At 37.8% G+C, this 22,802-nt stretch overlaps 1 protein-coding gene across 1 annotated transcript in view; it reads right to left on the bottom strand.

Annotated features, from left to right (window-relative positions):
• ebf1a (EBF transcription factor 1a) overlaps positions 1-22,802 on the bottom strand; it is a 126,627-nt gene that overhangs the window by 28,394 nt on the left and 75,431 nt on the right. Inside the window, exons 7-9 of the mRNA XM_079893025.1 lie at positions 10,559-10,640; positions 9,503-9,644; positions 2,362-2,496 (exon numbers count right to left, since the gene is read on the bottom strand). Of these exons, the coding sequence (XP_079749151.1) occupies positions 2,362-2,496; positions 9,503-9,644; positions 10,559-10,640 (359 nt within the window). The remainder of the gene's footprint in view (positions 1-2,361; positions 2,497-9,502; positions 9,645-10,558; positions 10,641-22,802) is intronic.

Raw genomic sequence — 22,802 nt, 5'->3', positions numbered from 1 at the left:
AATTTAATTTAATTATTTTTTTATTTTTTTATTTTTTTTAATTGCAAACAATTTTTTTTTCAGGATTCTTTGATGAATAGAAAGTTCAGAAGAACAGCATTTATCTGAAATAGAAAGCTTTTGTAACATTATAAATGTCTTTACTTAGCCTAGAAATCTAGACGCACCCTAGCGGCAGCAAAATGTATTTTGCAGCCAGGGCAGTCTAGCAACTCTCCATTGACTTTCGAGCTGCAAAAACCTAAATTGGGTCAGGCCAATCATGTCGTGTATAGAGTAGGAGGGGCGGGCTTAACATAATGACGACAGAGTTGCGACGGTTACTGCTACTTGAAAACAAAGAATGGCGGAGCTGCTGGAGAACAGTCTTTCGAATCGGCTTTGTCCGCGACTCTGGAGGACTTGGAGTTAGGTTTTTCTTTGAGAAAAGAGCATAGAACGCACTTAAGTCATTCTTAAAAAAAGGAGGATGTGTTCGTAGTTTTGCCGGCCAGATATGGCAAAAGTTGAATCTATCAACTAGCTCCGCTGTTGGGAAAACGCTCTGGTTGGTTGAAGCGCTGTCCTATTGCGTGCAGAGGGAATTTGAAAGACAGCTGTTTATCCCGCCCCTCGGATTGAGCCGTGTCTATGGTGAGTTGCCAGACCCAACATCTTGATGTAGGTCTGGCTTGCCAGGCTAGTCTTTACTGTCACTTTTGATTAAAATCCGTCCTTGTTGAATAAAAGTATTTATTTATTTATTTCCCCCCAAAAAATTCTTACTGACCCCAAACTTTTGAACGGTACTGTATAATGTTACAGACGTTTTTTATTTCAGATAAATGCTGTTCTTTTGAACTGTCTATCCATCAAACAATCCTAAAAAATTGCAGATGACTGTATATACTGTTTACTATAGCATACTGTATAGCATACAGTATACAGTAGCAAATACATACTATAGCAAATCAGTATATTATAATCATTTCTGAAGGATCATGTGACACCGAAGACTGGAGTAATGATGCTGGAAACTCAGCTGTGCCATCACAGGCAAAATGTACATTTTAAAACGTCTTCAAATAGAAAACAGTTATTTAAATTTTTTAGAATATTTCACAATATTACAGATTTTACTGTTTTTGGATCAAATAAATACAGCCTTGGTGAGCAGAGAAGACTACTTGTTATATACACACACACACACAACATAATGAGGTCAGTAGGCAGCATGCAGTACATGCTATACAGTAAATAGTAAGCAAGTATTCTAGTATTCTGAATATAATATACAGTATATTTAGCCTCTGGGATGTTGAGAGCTTTCTGGAGTGTTTTTTTTTTCTCCCTCTCATTCCTCATGTTCCTCATGTTCCTCATTTTAATATATGAAAAATATTGATGCCATCCTGAAGGACAGTTATGAGAGGTCATTGGTCAGTACTAGTCAGAGATGACCTTTTCTGTTAGTTCCATATGGTGACACAAATCTCGCCAGCCAATGAGATTAAAGCTTTTGTCAGCTGGAGGTGCAGACAGTCCAAGTCATTACATAATTAAAATTCTGTCCCCCTTTTTTGCATCTGCATTTCCTGACACTGTATAACGTCTACTGTATAACTTCACAATGTTTGAAACGTGCATTTAAGGTACCCCTGTTTACCTGCAACCATACTAGCTGAGCTATTAAACAGTACTGTTTTATTCTCTGATTAGACTATGATTTGACTGCTTACAATGTTTGTGAAGCTGTGCTCAATCCCCTTTGAAGAGGAGCCATGCCACTACAAAGCAGCCATGAGCGCTCAGTTTTCCTGCAAATACTCTGTCATATTCAAAGCCAGCAGCACTGGTGCTGCTTTACATGGCTTTAAACTGTCCCTTTCATTGCTCACTTAGCTGGGCTTTCATATGCCAGGCAGTGCTCTTCTCACCTCTCAGATAAATATGGCATTGTCAATGAGAGGCTTTTTATAGAATTACCTCTTTTATCTATCTCTTCTCAACATAAGCAGCACAGAAACTGAGTGAAAGACCAAAACAGATGGACAGACAGGAAAACAGACAGCCTGCGCTGAGAACAGAAGCATTATGTCCTTTCAGACTGGCATGTGCCTTCTCAGATTTGTTAGCCAAGTGGATTTTGAATCCATCTTCCATATAGCACATATTTTATATAATTAAGTTGCATAACTATCGTAGGTAAAAAGGTCCATTTTAAATGTAATTTTCTTTCATATTCAAATTCAGTTGTGATTCTTAAATCTCTGTTGCTGTCTGCTGAGCATGAATTGTTAAAAAAAAAAAAAAAAAAAAAAAAAAATTGCCAGATTTTGCAACTAAAGTGATTGTACAGAACGGATTAAATAGAAAAGTAACCAACCTCACTCCAGACCAGCATGGTGCCAAAGATGACCTGTAGGCCGTCAAAAAAGTTATCACCAATGATGATGACGGTGGCACCCCCTGTTGTCCAGCCTTCACTGGGACTGATGGCCTTAATGCAAGGAGTAGCTGTTTTAGAGAAAGAAGAATATGTACAAATGAGTGAAACAGTGGCTCCCTGTGTACAATTAACAGCTTGTTTTCTTGAAAAGGCATATGAAATATAGATTAATTATGGCTATATGTATTTGCCTGTGTACACATCAAGACACCTGTAAAGTGATTATATGAAAATAATGTCAAGAAGCATCAGAATAAACATCTGGAAGCAGCTAGCACATCATCACTCGTGTGCATCACCTGTGACATAATTTCATGCACAGACTAAATTCTTAGGAAATAAATGTAAAGCTGTGCAACTGATTTCTTCCTGATTCTGGCAAATAGATTTATGAGCCACACTCTATTAGGAAGCTTTAGGCACAGCTTAATGACAAGTGACTGACTCATTAGAGTCGTCACATATGATTAGACTGTGGCCATTCCTCTGCGCAGTCCCCATATGCTTCCTGACAGCGGTGCGAGCATGAGAGATGACGCTCGCTCACCGATCATTTATCTCAATCTACCCTGTATAGTAGCATGATTCACTGCTGTGGTTGCCTGGAAATCTCCTGCAACCTAACCATGATCATCTCTAGTTGTGTTTTGGTATCTTTAGACTGTCACATGGAGGAACACAACTCGAAATCAGAGAGTGGAGAGGAGCAACAGTAATTTCTCCACCCTGCTCAGTGTTTTGTAATCACTCCGCTTCTATTCCCCACTCACTGGTGAGAGAAAGCCAGCTCCGAATCCACTCCATTGCTTAAAACTGCACTGTTACAGCTCAGCTATAGTCTCTCTTTACCATCTCTTTACTCTCTTCTCTGTTTACCATACTGATACTGATATTAGAGATTTTATAAATTGATATACTAAACATATGATTTGTATTATACATTAATTTAATTTGATATCATTATGTTTTATGTATAATGTTGGATATTTAATTGTTCATGCCCATTTCCCCCAATTATTTTGATTACCTTTGCTATTATATACAGTATTGTTCACTTAGTTAATTGTTAAAAAACTGTTAAAAATTATTGAATAAAATGATTCAGTTAAAATTATCTGAGTGTGATTTTAATTCAATTAAAATTACAATATTTAATTTAATTAAATTGTTAAATGTAATCATTAGTAAGTCTCAAAATTATTATGTACATCATGAATTTGTCACGCCTAAATTTGCTTTTAGCAATCTAAAATGATTGAAATGATTTTAATGTTTCTGCATCTGCATTTCAGACATAGAAGATATTTTAAAGAATGTTGGTAACCAGACAGTTCATGGTAGCCATTGACTTCCATAGTACTTTTTTTTTCCTACTATGGAAGTCAACGGACACGTCAACTATCTGGTCACCAACATTCTTTAAAATATCTTCTTTTGTGTTCAGCCGAAGAAAGAAACTCGTTCAGGTTTGGAACAAATTGAGGGTGAGTAAGTGATGACAAAATTGTCCCTTTTGGGTAAACTATCCCTTTAACATTGTTTCAACAATAATATAACACAATAATTAATATTGTAGACAAAAAAAGTGCATTTTAAATACAATTTTCATTGTATTCAAATTCAGTTTGACCCAGGTTGTGATTCTAAAATCTCTGTTGTTGTTTTGTCATTTTGACATTGTTTCTACAATATCATCACACAAATTTCAGAAAGAAAAGACATTTTTCTTACATGGTATGCTAATGATGGAGTGTCATCAAAGCAAGTTTTGAGAAAGAGAAAACCCTGCTGCTTACTCTTGGCAAAACCGTGCGACTCCACTTTCACTCCGCACAACTTTCTGCATTCTGGTCCAAAGACACTCAGAATCAGTTGACCAAACTGAGTGCAGGAAAAAAACAGAGCGGCAGGACACCCGACCCCCTGGTGCTCTGCTTATGAAAGGCGTAATTCCCCTCCGCCTTTGTTTTAGTCATGGACATAATTAATGAAATCTGAGGGTCAGACTGGAAAAGATCAGTCAGTGATGAGTGTACAATAGCAGCACTCCTCCCTCCAACCCCTCCTTCCTTCCCCTCTGGCGGTGGTAGGAGAACACGAATGCTAATTCCGCTTGATTATACACACACCTTTATTAAATATTACACTGACCCCATGTGTGCCCAGGGAGGGAGGGGGCCAGGTGCGAGCGCTTGTTTTATGACACTCGTGCAAATGTCATGAGCGCCGGAGTTCGCCAGGCACAGAGAAATCTGGAGTCCTTACAGCAGTCGATCAAAAGGCCAGGCGCCCTGGGACACTCTGAGAAAACAGCAGCCAGCCATAAAAATTCAACACCTTAATGAGTTTAAATTTCATTTCAGCATGTTGAACTTTGGCACCGGATTCTAAAGCTCGGTGTCTCACTGAAGACGCTTTAACCGACTAATTACGGCTGTTCCAATTTGCTGCTGAATTTAAATAGAAGGAAAAGACATGAGGGAGGGAAAAAAGGAAAAGTAAGGGTCCTCTGAGGCAGCTGTCGGAGGCAGAGAACGGGAGAGTCTGTCACGGGCGGCTCTGTTGTCCTCTGTGACTCTGGTAGGGGGACTAAGCACACATCCTTTAACAAGCGTTACACACGGCTCTGACTGCAGGCAGGACCCCTGGGAGAGGGTAGGGGTCTACACTCAACGCACGTGTGATAGTGTACCTAAGTGAGGCAGTCGGCCTGCGCATAGGAAGCGCTCGGATCTGCTGATAGGACCTGAACTGAGATGAGACGAGGCTGTAGACCTCAGCTCAAACTGGTGTGTGTCAGCCATCGGCGATGCCTTGGGAAGAGCTAGCATAGATAATCGCAGGGGATATCGAGAACCTGCAGGGGAAAATGGTCTGGGGAAGCAGGTTTCAACTATCAAGAAAAATGTAATCTAATTTAAACTACAGTCATGCTACCCTTTTGAAAAAGTAGTTAGCTCCACTACAAGCTGTTAATAAAAAGAAGCTAGGCACACTATCTTTCAAAAGTATGGGGTCGTTAAGATTTTAAAAATGTTTTTGAAAGAAGTCTCTCATGAACACCAAGGCTGCATTTATTTGATAAAAAATACAGTGAAAACAGATATATTGTAAAATATTGCAGTTTAAAATTGTCAGCATCATTACTCCAGTACTTAGTGTCACATGACCCTTTAGAAATCATTCTAATATGCCAATTTGATGCTCAAGAAACATTTCTTGTTTTTTAAAAAAAAAACTAAAAAACATTTGTGCTGCTTAATATTTTTTTGTGGAATCTGTGACACATTTATTTTCAGAATTCTTTCATAAATAGAAACGACCAACATTTATTTGAAATATATATATATTATATTTTGTAACTATCAATGTCTTTGTCTTTGTCAATGTCTACTGTCACTTATTATTTCTTTAAAGAAAAATGTTACTGACCCCAAACTTTCAAAAAATACGGTACATTGAAGCTTTATATTTATTTATTTATTTATGCAAACACAGCTGTATTTATCTGGTTCAAAACCAATGAGGATCTCAAATAGCATTAAACAGCATTTTGAACACATCCATTTGCACTAAATAGCACATATAGTATGTACGATTATTGTGTAATACTACTTGATATAAAATATTTCCTCTTTTTCATCTCTGCATTTTATCTGTCTACATTTTTATTTAATCATAAAACATATTATACAACAACAGCAGAATGTCTGTTTTATAAGTGTGTAATCACTTTTTGTGTAAGTTAAAGACTTTTATATCCATGTTAAATATAGAAATGCTAAGTAATAATAATATTCAAAACAGCAACATACGTACAGTATAGTGATGCATCAGTGGAATACTTTATTATCTTCCAGGATTCAGATTTACAGAGTCCTTGTGATATTAAATGTTTTCCTGAAGGTATATTGCAATTTAAATAGGGAATTACATGTTTTAGATTAAGGAACATGATTTTAAAGCATTTCAATAACCCCGAATATACAAATCAAATCTCCTTAGACTAACCAAGATGTCACAAATATTCTGTGTTCCAGCCATGTTGTAATTTTCATAAGTGAAGTAATCCACTTTGTGGCCTTGAGGACTTCCCCAGCTAGTCTTTTTTTTTGTATGAGCTGTGTTGTGGGTGACTGCTGGGCATAATGCAATTTGGCGGCGTGATAAACCAGGAGAGATGAAGAGGAATGTTGAAGCAATCTGTGATGGTAATCTTGGCCTAAGACGACTCTTTTGCAGGGTGCTGAAATTGTGCATGGATTAAGCAGATGGTGGTATGTGAATCCATCTGATAGGATTAAACTTTGGTGCCTCCTCTGCCGCCATCTGTTCCCTTACGCTGCATGCATGCGTATGCGCGCTCACTTTTACACACATCTCAGATACAGGCACAATAGCTTTCTCTTCTACAAACTTGCATTCTCGAGCCCTGCAGACATCTATTTCCACCACAGTGCATTTGTGACATGACCTCACGTATTGGTGCCCTCACTTTACCCTCGTCTCCCCAGCCCAGAGCAATCAACACACATGCACACCATGTCTGACAGAACAGGCTCATTAGCTGGAGGGGAGTGGAAACGTTCTGAAACTGACACAATAATAGACAAGAGTGGCCAAGCAGAGGTGAGTGAAGGGATGTAAGCAGGCCATTTTTGTGGAAAAATCAACAGAATTCTGTGGAGGGGATTTAAATATGGTAAAATGTGTTAAATGTGGTAAAGTACGCTATTATTGGGAACAAAAAGTATTATAAAATTAGCCTTAAGTACTTAATAAGATCATACACAAGGGGTGGGAATGTGTAGAACTGCATTGAATGACAAGTGTTCCAATTTCAAGTGGAATCTAGTTATTACAGGAACTCTGTATTGAAGCTTGAATTTTGAAGCTCTGACTTAGTGAGTTTCTGCATTGCCCTCCAAGAAAAATATGTCTATATGCGCACGTCAGGTTGTTATATTAGACATAATGAAGAATTACAGTATAAGCCTGTCTGTCTCAGGATTTATACTATCCTTTCTTTTGGAAAAAAAAAATTCCCACAATTTTTCAAATATGTTGAGGCTTTAGAAACCTGACTTTTTTTTAATTTTCTCAGTGCAGTGGAAACTATGTTTAAAGACTGAAGACATCCCCAGGAGAATAGAGAGAACTTAATCGTCAGCATCATCATTATCAAATCATCATCATTCAAATCCTTAGTTTTTCATCATAGACGGAGGTTAACAGTCCAAGTGAAAAATGTGTTCTTCTCTAGAGTCATCCCAAACATAAATGAGAAAATGATTGGATTTGATTGCGACTGAGGATCAAATCATTGCTCAAATCATGTCCACATGTTATTAGACGGATTTAGGAGGGCCGCACTATAACCTGCAAGAGATGGAGGACGGCAGATAAGGCCACATGTCGCTCAGAAAATAAATGCTCAGTGCTTAAGACTAAGAGATCTCGTAAGACACATGCTCAAACCTAAAGAGAACAGGCCACTTGGGGAATGCTGCGTTCACTGCTCTTTTCTTAGCCTGCGCATATCTTAGTGGATTGTGGGTGCTTTGCTGCGCTGCTACTGTTGGTATGCTGTTTGTTATTCAAACGAATGTCTGGTTAGCTCAAACCACCAGCAGTATCTGGCATCAGCATGACTTGTTATTGGCATTAACACGACTGCGGGACACAGAGGTGCTAAATCAGAGTCACTATGATCTGACTGAATGGTCACAGTTGTCTTTCAATTCAAAGTATGCGCACATCCAATCATCACTTCAGCAGGTGCTCGATCAAAAGAAAACTGAGCTGAAATGCAAAATAACCGGCACACTGCTATTTCTGCTCCCAAAGAAGTTTGATAAAAAATGTTTCAACCAACAGCGGCCTTTGTCAGGCAAAGCAAATAACAAATATCAACAACTTTTATGATGATGGGCAATCACACCTGATATAGTCAATCAGTGAATTAACCAATCATCCAGTAAACCAATGAAATCCAATGGAAAAATCCAAAGAAATTTTAACAAAGATAGAAACAATCTGCAACTCAACAAAAGGTTGCAGTTATACCGCAAAAGAAAATCCTTAAAGTGCAGAAAAAAAGTGCAATATTTCAGGAAAAAACACAGCTGACCTCAATGTAAAATCTGCAAAATATATTTTTTCTTACCCCATTTGAACTTTTTTCTTGTTTTAAGCCTAAATCGCACACATTTTTGTGACGTTCATTCTGAAAACAAGAACATGCAATTTTCCAAAGGGCTAGAACATTTCCATTGTCTTACTGTACCCACTTTTTTAGAAAGAAACCTTTAAGGATATTTACATACTTCTAATGGATAACAAGATTTTTTTTTTAAATAATATCTCTTGCAGTGTATTACCATTTTTCCCATTAGCAAAGCATTAAACTCAAGGGTTCTTCAGTGGGACTGACCCGACCGCACATAAGCACCACCGCTCAACATGTTCGCCACTAGGCCATATCTGCAATGATGTTTAACTTTTTTTTAAAGTGTGAATATTTTGTTCAATATTTAAACCTTTTAGAGACAACTGTAAAGTAAGCCATTGGTAGGTTGATTTCCCTGGAAAGTGTGAACATTATGGGTCTGTAAGGCTCAGATCCTTCTTTTGTCCCAATCGGACAGAGCAATCTTTTCTTCTGACCAATCGAATATGGGGGAGGGTTCAGAAAAAGTGAAATCACTATTTTTGCAATACCATTTGTTTACACTTGTTGGGTAGAAATTGCACAATTCAGCTTTAAACTGTCTAAGTTGATGTAAAGGAAGAAGGCAGTGCTAGCCATGATTGGCAACCATCTGTAGCAAAACCATGAAACTACATGGAGTGGGACAAAGTGGCTTAGTTTTGCTGAATGTGCTAGGGACGTTAGCTGTGTGCAAATGAAAGAGTGTGTTGTGGGGAAAAGTACAATGAAGGATTTTACAACGGGAATTACACAGACATTGCAGGTGTAACTCTTCTGTCTTTTATTCCTTCTGTTTCCCCCTATTTTTCTCATTGTGAAAAATGACACAAACTTGTGTTTTTATTTCTCAACAAAACGCTCACCGTGTTCCAGGTATGACGGAGTTCCTTCAGACGGGTCCAGCCTGCGAGCTCTACGTCCATGTTTAGAGTTATTGTGTACAAACATGTTATCAGACACAGCCAGGACGTGTCCGTCCACGTTGACCGTCGTAGACACCACCACCTGCAGAAGACGAATAATGACTGCACTTCACTTGACCCACAAAGACACACTCTGTCCTTGTATACAAATTAATACGCAGCTTAAACAAACAGCTGAAGTGTTGGAGCAGCACAAACACACCGTATGCGTGTAACCGCTGACTGATAAATTGACATACAGGCACATTTCACCAGAGAGCCTGGAACCATGACAGCAGCTAACAGCTCTCACGGAGCTGAAGTCATAGACTAGAGGTGTCTCACAGCAACTGAGGAGCCTCTTGATTTAAATGGCTCTCAGGCTTTGAGAGGTCTCTCAATCTCAAGAGAGGAAGAGGCTTGATGAGACTTGGCAAACACCGCTTACATTATCCCTGTTCTGGGCAGCCACTTCATTCGCTCAAAGCTTCTTTTTTTCTCGCTCTACTCTCCATCAGTATTTCTTTATATGTTCTCAAGTACTCACATTTTATCTGTTAAGAAACCATTATTTGGCCTCAAATTACTACTAAATTTTTAGTGAAATAGTGGGTGGTCAATTGAATATGTTAATTCAGAGTATTTAATAATATAATTATAATAAAAAATATAATTGTATATATAATACGTATAGTCACTCTTTGTAATATCTATTTAATACTTTTCTAATGTAATGTCTTTGAAAGATTTTTTTTTTAGCAAATATTGATAAATGTGATTTATTTTGATTATTTGATTAAGTATATCATGTAATTAATTCAATTAAGAATGTAGATTAAGAGTAAAATAATTTCCTATATGATTTACTTATCTGTTAAACATTAATATAATAAATTAATGATTGTAATGTTATTAATGACTGTTTTTATATTGTAATTTGTCCAGTCACATACATGGCTAAAATTGCAATTTTGTCACTTTAGTTTGGAAGTGTGAGCAGAAAGGACGTGGTCCTACCTGAAAGCGTCGCATGTCTCGTGGGTTCCCTGCATTCTTTAGGCAGTTCTGGTTGCATTTGAGAAAGAATTTCAGGAAGAACCTGGAAAAACACAGAATAAGAGGATTTATATGGTAAGGCCATTTTGTTCAAGACTCTGGCGCAGAGACTGAGGTAAAGATGGCAGGGTTGTGTGGTATTGACATTGACCACATTAGAGCTATGTTATATGCCACCCCGCTATGAGGAGTTAACCTGCATCCTCCTACTCTCTGCATTCTTAAGGTCATAGCTACATACATATTCACACAGTTACAATGAGTAAAACACTGGTCTAGGAAATGAAGACCATCTGTCATGAGGCCAGAAACATGCCTGTCAGCTGAGTGAAAAGAAGAAAACAGGAGAAAGATCAGGAGAGATTGAAATGTGTTGTCAAAGTCACTCCAAAGAGCACCCAGATTCACCATAGACACAAATCTATAGTGAGATTTTCTGTTGTAGGGTAACAATCGTAGAATGATTTCTGAATCCTTATTAACTATCATTAAGAAATGTATAAAGATGTTAGACGCATCTACTCACTGTGTGTACTTGTGCTCAACCCAGGGGAACATCCAATATTGTGAATGTTACTGTGCATTTGTACATTTATCAATTAAATTAATAATGTGTCTCAAATGATTTCTAAGTGTTAATTGTTTATGTATTTTAATAACAGTGTTTTAATGTTGAATCCAGTGGGCTTGTCAGATCTTGTATGGCTGTGACTCAGCATGTTTTCCCTCATTCTCTGCGGTCTGAAATCTACAATATTAATTAGCACAGTGGGGTATCTCTCTTTTTTCTTCATTTATGGTTTTCTGGTTCACTGCACTGGTATAGTTGAGAACCCACATCTGTCTGCAGCATCTACCCACTATTATTATATTTGCTTCTGCATTTGTCACTACTTACACAGATGCATTGACACCCCCATACAAACAGAAATCCTTCACTTACTTTCAGTAGTCTGCTGGTCACAAAGTGACTATTGGATCTACATATCCATCATCTTAAACTTAACAACACACTTTTACTAACAAAACATATTGATTGACTCCTATTGATTTTATAGACACTACTGTTTAAATTAATACTTTTCCTCAAAAGGATGCATTATATTGATCAAAAGTGACAGTAAATATTTTTACATAGTTACAGAACTTGAAAAAATAAAATAAAATATTAATAATTCAAATAAAATAGTGAGCATAATAGACTTCTTTCAAAGAAATAAAAAAATTATTACCAAATACCGACCCCAACTTTTGAACGCTAGTGTACAGCTAATTATAAATACTACAGACTAACCTAAACACACAGTCTAGCCATAATAAAAAAAATACAAAAAATATTTTTTTATTTAAATATTTTTTCTTTTTACAATCAATGTCCCCCAATGGAGGTTGTCAAATTTAGCTCACTTCTAGTGACAATTTTTCTGAGAAGTATAGCTAAATACTGTACTCTATAAATACACAATAAATGTACTCTAGTAAAATGTATGTGCGTGTGTAGAATCTTTTTTGTTTCTTTTAAAATAAATGCATACATATATACATATATATATATATATATATATATATATATATATATATATATATATATATATATATATAGTTTTTTCATAAAGTTTGATTGTCTTAGGGGTGCGGTTAGATTTTGGGTTAAGGCTAGTCATAGTAGCTTATATAAAAACAATAGAAGTCAGTGGAAAGCCCCACAATGACAGAAAAACAAATGTACATGAGTGTGTGTGTTTGTGTGTGTTTGTGTGTGTGTGTGTGTGTGTGTGTGTGTGTGTGTGTGTGTGTGTGTGTGTGTGTGTGTGTGTGTGTGTGTGTGTGTGTGTGTGTGTGTGTGTGTGTGTGTGTGTGTGTGTGTGTGTGTGTGTGTGTGTGTGTGTGTGTGAGTGCAGCTGACTTGTTAGCAATGAAGGAATGTAAGATGCACAGTCTGTGTGCACTGGCTAGGATTTGTCTAGGATAAGCGGTCCATGTCTCATCCTTTGCTCTTTAATCTATTGTTTGTGTCACCCCTCTAACATCTACAACATTACACATCCATGTGTGCCAAGCCATTCATCCCACTTTCAAGCCTTTGTGCCTAGTAGCATGTCAGATGGAAAATGTGTATGCATATGATTATATACTGTATATATATATACAGTAGTCAACATTTGAAGTGGATCAAAAAAGTTCATCAAAGTTGTCCTAAGACAAGAAAGAGTATTGTTAAAAATTCATATAACTTTGATGAAAGGTTTTGATCCACTTCAAATTTTGACTACTGTGTATGGGTTTGCATGTAATTTGTAAATATATGGAACAAAAATATGATGACATATATAGATCAGAACTAGCATTTGCAGCTCAGTGGGTGCATTGATAAAAACATGTTTGTGTGTGTGTTATCCATTGTTGTTTGGGTAAACAGATTAGCGCTACAGACCCCGTCTATAATATCATTTAAGAACCCTAAGCCGTGGCTTCTTCCCCGCTGATTCCCTCTGCCACTGACCCTGTCTGAGCTCTCCTGACCTGTCCCTTATTCTTCCACGCTCTCGCTTTCCTTCTCTTTCTCTCTTTCCTGCTTTGTGTGGAGATAAGTCTGGGCTTAACCTCATCGATGACATCACGCTCTCATAGTCCTCCTAAATCCCCTGCAAAACCCTGGGTGCCCTCACTTTAGGAAGACATCCTTTGTCTTTCTTTCCCTCCGCTCCACAGATTTGTCCTTCTGGTCTCCTAACCGCACGCCACGTTCACATAAACACTCACTCATAGTTTTTAGAGCCCTCATCCACATGTGTAATGTGTATATAGTTTGACTTTGTTGACCCTGTAGCTCCATTAGCATTAGCAAGAGTACTACGATGTCTGCCGAACAGGGAGGGTACATGTAATCACACGTGTAATGTTTAATAAAGTGCTTACTGTCCCCTCTGTAGGGCACTTCGGACAGGGACCTTATGCTTTTAGAAGAGATTGGACGGTGCATTGCAAATGGCACGACTAAGAGCACTTCAATTAGAGAGGGCTATTACCACAGTCAGCGTGAGGAAGAGGGCAACGCTCCAAGTGTCTGATGGGTAGGACGAGTTTGAGTCAGAGCCTGACCTGTCATACTTACTGCTCTGCTTAATAACTCTTACATTTTACTTTTAGACACATCAGAGCAGATGCTAATGAAAGTGTAACTGAGATGGAAAGAATACAGATGATGTTGGAAGATTCACTCTCTGATTCACAAAATCCCATGCAGTGTTTATTGCTCGACTACACAGGGGTTTTAATATTTATTTCTGTGATGGTAAAGCTTAATTTTCAGCATCATTGCTCCAGTCTTCAGTCACATGAAACTTTAGAAATCTTTCTATGCTGATTTGCTGCTCAAGAAACATTTCTTTTTTTACTTAATATTCTTTTAAAATTAAAAATTTAAATTTGTATTTATTTAAATTCATATCATTCCTCATAATCAAAAAGACAAAATGTAATGATAAGTGATGGCTGTGCTGTTTAATATGAAAATAATTCTTATTTGTTTCTTGGCCCATGGCCATGATAATGGCAATGATGACTTATGTGTTTTATACCCATGAGCAGCTGCAAGGAATTAGCTTTTCCCTGTTTATTTTTATCAAACATTTTTTGTGGTATTCAGTTGATGTGCAGTGACTTCTGGGAAATTGTATGTCTCCACTTACTGTGACGTGATGTATTGATGTAATATTGTTCCCTATGCATTTTGCAGTGCCCTTTAGACTGAACAGAGACGGTCGAATACCCGACGAAGTTGACTTAAAGAGAGGAGGTAAGAGGGAATGTCAGGGTGAAAAAGAAGGAGAGCAATGAATTAAAGCAGAAGTCGAGCACTGATGGGGTTGGTGTAGGCAGGGTTAATGTAATCCTCAACAAATTGACCTTTGACCTCAGTCTGTCAAGGGGTCACATCTGTCCGCTCAGCTCTGGCCCATTAATTAACTCTCCTGCAGATTCGCCTGACTCGGACACTCAGCCGTTAAACCTTCTGTGTTGTTCTCCTCAAATCTCATCAGAGGAACGATTCACAAAAACGAACCCGGTTTTGCTAGTCGTCAAATTAAATAGTTACAAAACATCCACACAGAAAGTGGTCTTTACAATCAGACACCCACTCAAAGTGCGACCATCAGAGAAAAATGCACTTTAATAAACAGAAAAGCGTTTGTGAAAATTTCTGCTGCCCCTCATCGAGTTTGATTTGCTCCTAAAAAGCACATCAAATGAAATCAAATTGCCCCCCGTGTTTGCAATGATACTTGTAGCCCAAGTTACTAGCACTATTGATTTAAATGCATTTGACTGTAGATGTGAGGGTGGTTTCAAATGAATAATAGTGACGTACGGAGAGAACGGCCGATCTGGAGTCAGCACTAACTGCGGCAGCATGGCATAAAAGCATGTGGCATGTGCGAGTATGGTATTACCCACACTCTCAGTAAATGAGACCAAGTCAACGGCACCAGCCATCAATTATTCAGAGGCTGAGATGGCAATTATGGCACTGAGCACAACCAACATGAATATTTTATGAAGGCTAACGCAGACCATAAGAGTGTGAGAGGGGGAGACTCAGAGAAAGAGAATATAAATGTGCCCATTTCTGGGAGACACAGTCAATGCCAGTTCTTGCCATAGAGCAACACTCAAAGTGCCATTTGGTATGGCATGATATCTCTCTTCATCCGCTCTCTCCTCACCTTACACCATCTTATCTTCATTCCAGTCTCCCAGAATGCCTCGGTGAGACAGCAGCATGGGCTGTCTTAATGGGACCAGGGGCAGATGTCCTCTCAAGGCAGCTCTCCATTACCTCTTCTATGTGGGCACGATAGGAATGTTGCAGTTGTTTAAAACACAGAGTTTGAGTTGTGGCTAATTGAGTAAGGCGACACCATGTTGATGAGTGACAGGCTAATCTTTTGAGCGGCAGCGCTAAAGCCAGGCGGCCTTGTAACTCGCTGTCCGTTTCAGCCTCTTTTTGTCATTCACTCGATCTCTCTTTTAGCCCCCCTTTAGAAAATCATATTGCTCATGCTTTGAAAATATGCATCAGTTAGCCTCCCTCCTGAATGCACTCTGAATTTTCTCGTAATTCCTTCAAGACCAGATACTCCAAATAAAATAATAATAACGTAGAGTAGAACAATCTGACAGCTACAAGAAGTCTAACCTTCCCCTTTCTCCGCCTTCAGGCAAGCTGAGACCAGTAGGCATGTTGTGCTGACAGCTCTAAAATTGCTTACAATACATATCTCCAAAAGATCTGTCCCAGGCAAAAAAAAAAAAAAAAAGGAGGAAAAAAAAGATGAAGAAATATCACCGGCTTGCTTAGCTGGTCTTTCAGATGTCTTATTTTTCCCTCCTCCCTCCATTTATTATGGCTGGATTTCTGCACTGGCCTGCGAGTTTGGTGCCAAATGCAACCGAAGAACTATTTCAGAAAGAGAGAGAGAGAAAGAAGAAACTGCGAGCGAGCAAAGAGAATTCTCTTATCATAACATCATAGCAGAAGAATTTGCACTCTCTGTCTTGCATTGTCTACAAATGTTTCCTCAGAGTGAATCAGTCTCGAGTGGTTTTTTTTTTTTTTGCAGCATTATTTATTTTTATTCCTATTTTGGTGAATGTGTGTGGACTGTTTTGGTACACAGAATGTATTTATTTATTTAAAAAAAAAACTCTAATCTGTCATGTTCTATATTAAAAGTGCACTCAGTATTTTTTCTACCTTTCACATACATTACTGTTCATAACTCTGGGGGCAGATAGATTTTTGTTATATTTTATTCAGCAAGGATGCACTAAATTAATCAAAATTGACAGTAAAGACTTTTATAATGTTACCAAAAAAAATCTGCTTTAAATAAATGCTGTTTCTTTTAAACTTTCTACTCCTAAAGTAATCCTGAAAAAAAAAAACAATCAGTTTCAACAAAATTTCTAAGCAGCACATTGATAATAATAAGAAATGTTTCTTGAGCAAGAAATCAGCATATTAGAATGATTTCTGAAGGATCATATGACACTGAAGACTGGCGTAATAATACTGGAAATTCAGCTTTGTATCACAGGAATAGATAACATTTTAAAATGTATTAAAATAGAAAACATTTATTTTAAATTGTAATAATATTTTGCAATATTACTGTTTTTATTGTATTTTTGATCAAATAAATATAGCCTTGGTGGGCATAAGATACTTCTTTCAAAAACATTTAAAAAAAAGTCTTACCGAACCCAAACGTTTGAAAGGTAGTGTATATACAGTAATAAGGATATATGAGATGAAGACACAAAAAAGTTAAGTTTTTAGATCACGTGACCAACCAAATAGCATTTGCTTCATATGTTTAATCCTCCTCTAGTGGAATAAATGAGTCACGGCTGACTGAGAATAGCAATTTCTACAATGGCATCACATGGCATTGCATTTGCATTATGCTGTATCAATGCCACTAGTTGTCAGTACAAGTCCAAGATGACTCTGTATTGGTCAGCTAAACATTAAAAAAAATTCCTTTGAAGGATAATAGTAAATTGTACTCTGCTCCAGAGAGGGTACAATTAATGAGACCTGTTCCTCTCACTATGATGAAGCTCTTGAGCATCAACCGTTTTGAGTTGCTGCATTTCCTCCCTTTGACAATCAATTGGAGTCTTATTTCATTACTACCTGGACTGTGTCGACTTAAGAGCAAAGAATGGAAGACGCAACCTTTACGAAATAACAATAAAGAGTTGAGTGAGACAGAAAGAGTAAGCGAGAGACAATGAACGTGAAAGAGGAGAGCGAGGAGAGAAATTTCACATCAGACAGCGGGACCAGACCCAAGAGACGAGTGCAGTGTAGATGGGAGAATTATTTTACATAATAAATGCTTCAAATCCAAGCCTGTAATTGATAGCTGAAGCCAGGCAATGATGTGCAGCCACCACACATGGGTTTTGGGGAGCTGTCAATCAAGTGCTGCCACTGGAGGAGGGATAATGATTGTCATATGACAACTGCCCGATTTAATGTAATCATTACAGCTAAAGCTATTGTTTACAAGTGTCAGTGGAGGTGTGTGAGAGAGCAGACCAGCAGTAGTACAGCAGGCGATGATGTAATAACTTAAACTTCAGTTCATTAGGGGAGGGTTTTGAGAGTCGAAGTGGAAATAACTGCTCCTACTGCCAGTTTGCAGCTGTTTCATATATTTTATGCTGAGATTTACACATTAAACCCTTCCGTCTCTGGCTTAATGGATATAATTGACTAATTCAGCACAAATGACCCTAGTTTTAGCTAATCATACAGAAAGCTATGGACAAATAGACATATTTTCTGTAAACAGCCTCTGTGCATTGGCCGTGTACATAAGGCACAAATTAATTGCACCGCTCAGAGGGAAATACAAGATCCCACACAATAAATTCAACGCAATGTGAACTGCACAAATAAGGCATCAAAGGTTGAAAGTAAAAAAGTATATTAAATTCATTCTGTTGTGCATAATTTACAAATCTTAAACTAAATTTACAAGAAAAGAGAGAAAGGGAGAGCGGGAAAGAGACACACAGAGAGAGAGACCACCCTCCTGTATATTTCAGAGGCTGTAGGCAAACACCTCAATAATTCATGATGGAGAGATTGATTTTTTTTTCCTTTGGCGAGAGGCAGCAGATGTGGCAGGGATGAAGGAAGGGAGGGATGGATGGAGGGAGGAAGGGAGTGAAATGGAGGGGTGGTGGAGGGACAGCGCAGGCCTGAGGGTCAGCAGCCAGTGGGATCATTAGACCGCCTGCTTTTTGTGTGAAGACTGGAGCTTTAAAACACACTGTTACTCACTGCCAAGGGCTCCAACAAACTGGCCTGAGAAATATTTAGCTACTCACACATCCCTATATTCCCTAAAAAAAAAAAAACACCGGAAAAGAAGGATGCGGTCAGATTAGCCTCAAAGGAGTATTGTTTTTTGACCTAATGCTAGGAATCTGATGATCACAAAAATATAGATTTTCGATTCAAAACAGTGCTATATGGATAGATACAGTACATCACATTCCTTTCTGATATCTTTGTGTGGTAAAGCTTACGTTTTAGCCATGAATTATTTTATATAATTTTGCACAGGCATGGCCTTATGTAATGAGAACACTTCACAATAAGGTTCAATTCGTAATTATAATTAATTATTGCAGTATGTATCATGAACTAACAATGACATTTTCAATATATTTTTAACAGCATTTAGGTTAAATTCATTAATGAATGTAGTACTTTTGATTATTGTTGATTATTGTTTTATTGCTGATTAATTTTATTCAAAATGTATTACTACATTTATAAATCAACATTAACCTAGATTAATAGATGGGTATTATTATTATGCATTGTATTATTTATAGTAATTTTAAGTTAATTCAAGCTATTGTGATTAAATAATTGTAATACATTGAGTTGTGCTAAGTGTTACCATCTAAATACTTGTTGAATGACTGTCAAAAAAAGACAATTTCTTACAAGCCAAATAATATGATATACCCCATGCAATCATTATAGTAGTTCTGTGGCTTATAGTGCATGATTAGCCATCTATACAGTAGTACATCTCTAAAAATTGACAGGGTTTTCGCTATTGCCTCTGACAGACAATAGAAACTAGCAAATTATTGTTTAAGGCTTTGGCATGATTTCATTTTTAAGACTATTTGGCCCATACTGGAAAAAAAAAAAAAAAAAGAATTAATTAGCAAAAAGCATAGGACTAGTCTATGAAAGATGGAAATGTATAGCATGGAAGAGGAGAAGCTCTTAGAGTCCAGCAAGAGCGGGACGGCACTCGTTTACAGTGCTTTGATATAGAAATGATGTTAGAGAAAAGAGCAGAGCAGAGAGAAATGTAAAGGAGGGACTCTGTTCCCCCTCGTATGTCTGATGGAATCAACTCTATGTGGGTGTGACGGGACGGCAGGTGAGACTTTGAGAGCGAGCGACATCCTTTTGTCATCGCCTGCTCTCACAAATAATTCATGGCATCAGAGGGAAGGGGAGCGAGGGAGGCGTATTGACAGCTACCACTTCTACTTGCCTTCACCTGTCTTATCCAGTCACCCGCAGATAGGACGCAAAGGACAGAGGGACCTTTTCACGGAGAACGAGTGCGCTGCCTTTCTCTTCCACTGACCTAATTAGAACTCACTCGCTCCCTGCCTACGTCTCCTATCATCCGGCGTGTCCCACTAAAACCTAATCGCTCTTTTAACCCACAAAAAAGGGGGTCCAGGTGCAGATGTAAAATGCCACGGGGAAAATTTAAAGACAAACTCAGACTCTAAGCTTTCAAAATAAATGTATTTAACTGTTAATTATGCCAGTTTATTCAATGTATCGCTAATTAATCATGGTATGACGTGAGAACTTGGAAGTCTAATTCACCACTGGTTCCTTCGAGATTTTCCAATGGAGTTTTAAATTTACGTTGTAGAACAAAATGTCAAAGTATAGTCAAGTTATGTTTACCACAGGCTTTATCTGAAACATTAATCGAAAAAAATATATAAATGATAAAACCCCATAGGAAAATCTCGAACAGAACCAGCGACGAATTAGTCTTCTGGTTTCTGACGTCATACCTGCACAAATCTATTCTGTTTGCTTGATCGTAGGTGTTGTGTACACTCTTAAAAACAAAGATTCTTTATTAGAACCTTTACATTGCATAAAAGGTTCTTTAGACTGGAAAAGGGTTCTTCTGATTATTGAAATGTTCTTCACACAAGAAAAAAATGGTTCTGAAAAGAATGGTTTACATGAACTGGGGAACCCAAAATGGTTTTACTATGGTATTGCTGCAAAAAAAATAAAAATAAAAAAAAACCTTTTGGAACCTTTATTTTTAAGCGTGTAGTGTATTCAAAAGCCTGAGCAGGAGAAAAAGATGTGCAAAAGTAGGATGTGTGACCCTATTAGTGTTCTTGAGCGGGTGACTGCGAGGTGGAGTGTCTCCGCAGCCTGGTAATCTGCTCCTGATAATTTATTATTTACATTATATTAGTCAACGGCGCGCAGTCAGACGGAAGGACTACAAAACTGCAGCATATTGATTTTAACAGCGCACTGTCTGCAGCGATTTGTGGCGGCATAGGGGCTGTCGCCGAGTGCCAGCCTCGCAGGATCACAGGGACAGGATGCCACTGTGCTACATGCTAATGCGCACTTTAAACATTTAACACTAGGAGGTGCTGTAATTGCTCTGACAGCTGACAGGTGACCAGCAGAGTGTAACATACACTGCTGTCTCTCCCCTCCTCCTCCTCCTCCTCCTCCTACCGACAGCGTTTCTCTCCTTCTCGCTAGTCTCTTTGGGTTGAACCTTGCTCTCTCAATCTCTCCGGAAAAGGAGGGATGAAAGTTGTGATTCTCCATTCTGCTTGAACGAAGTGGCTAATTAGAAGAGGAGGATTATGGGCTGCAAGATAAGAGGAGAAATTTTTCACTAGTCCGAGATAGTGTCCGCAGTAGCGTGCTGAAGGTGCCGCCACCTTTTCATTAGCATCTCCGTTAATTACTGGTTCCGGGCTGTTTGGAGTTAGCATCATTAGCCCGATAGTGCTGGAAATATTAGTACAGCAAATTGGTGTGGTTTTCAATTGGGTTAAACAGGAAAACATTCAACCTTCATATAAAGAGGGTTGAGCTTTATTAAATTAGCCTCCTGCAAATGAGTACAGTTTGCCCTATCATGCCTCCCAGCACAAATTTACCAAAATAATTACACAGCCGGGCTGCCGATGCAGTCATATTTTAATAATCTCACTTTCTCGCTTTCATTAAATTAAGATGGGGTTTATGTGTCACTTTGTTACAATTAAACACACAATCACAACCTGAGAAAAGCGCTAACATCAAAGTGGTAATAACTTTAAAATAATCCCTGTAGCGGCCAAAATTATTACATTAGATATAAAAAAAACATCTTGGTAATTGCAGCAGTATGGCATCCTCAGTGGGACATTTTTTTGATCTGTGGTACGAGCCGCGTCAAGATAAAACTACAGAGCGGAGAGAGGATGGGCCAGAAGGAGCCGAGAGACAAGAGCTCTAATTATAAGAACATGAAACACTTCCTAAATAGCTACTAAATGAGGAAACCAAATGAGTCTGGTGATATTACAGTTTAAAATACACTTTAGACAAGTTGGCCTGGTTAAAAGAAACTTTCAAAAGACACAAATGCAACTATAATCAGCTGTAAAAAAAAAATGTTGGATTGGAAAATAATGTAGGAATAATGATATTTAAGAAAGCTACACGTTTGGGATAAGCAGATGGAAGCCTGTTCCAGCCTTGTGGTAAAAAAATATAAAAATAAATAAGGTAATTGTGAGATAAGGTTTAAAATAAGAAATTAAGGCACAATTGTGAGATATGAAGTCATTTTTTGAGATAGACAGTCACAATTGTGAGAAAGTTGCAGCTTCCATAAAGCATTCAAAACCACAATTCCATAGGTAACTGCAGGGATTTTTTTTCAATGAAATGTATTGTTTATTCAGCAAAAATGCATTAAAATGTCCAAAAGTGACAGAACAGACATTTATAATGTTACAAAAGATTTCCACTTCAAATAAATTATATTCTTTTGAACTTTATATTCCTCAAAGAATTTGAAAAAAAAAAATGTATCACGGTCTCCAGGAAAAAAACAGAAAAGTTTCTTGATCAGCATATTAGAATGATTTCTGAAAGATCATGTGACTGAAGACTGGAGTAATGGTTGCTGGAACTTCAGCTTTGCATCACAAGTTACATTTCAAAATGTATTAAAATAGAAAAGAGTCATTTTAAAATTGCAATATTACATAATGTTTACTGCATTTCTTACTGAGCATAAGATACTTCTTTCAAAAAAATCTTACCAACCCAAAATTTATGAATGGTAGTGTAACTCCTCCGATAATCATATGAGCAGGGCAGCTCTTGAATCTTAAGCCCCATTCACACATACTGTACAGTCCATACTGGTAAATTACCAGTAAAAGATCATGTGTGAATAGGACCTTTTAAAAATACCGGTAAATTGGTTCCGGCAATTTACCAGTAAGGGAAGTTGTAACATTACCAGTAAATTACCAGTAATGTGCTGTGTGAACGCAGAATGAAGATTACCGGTATGATCACGTACGAGGT

Source organism: Squalius cephalus (assembly GCF_949319135.1).
Source record: "Squalius cephalus genome assembly, chromosome: 14".
Taxonomy (NCBI): Eukaryota; Metazoa; Chordata; class Actinopteri; order Cypriniformes; family Leuciscidae; genus Squalius; species Squalius cephalus.
The sequence above is the reverse complement of the archived record's forward strand: the minus strand, read 5'-3'. Positions and strand labels throughout refer to the sequence as shown.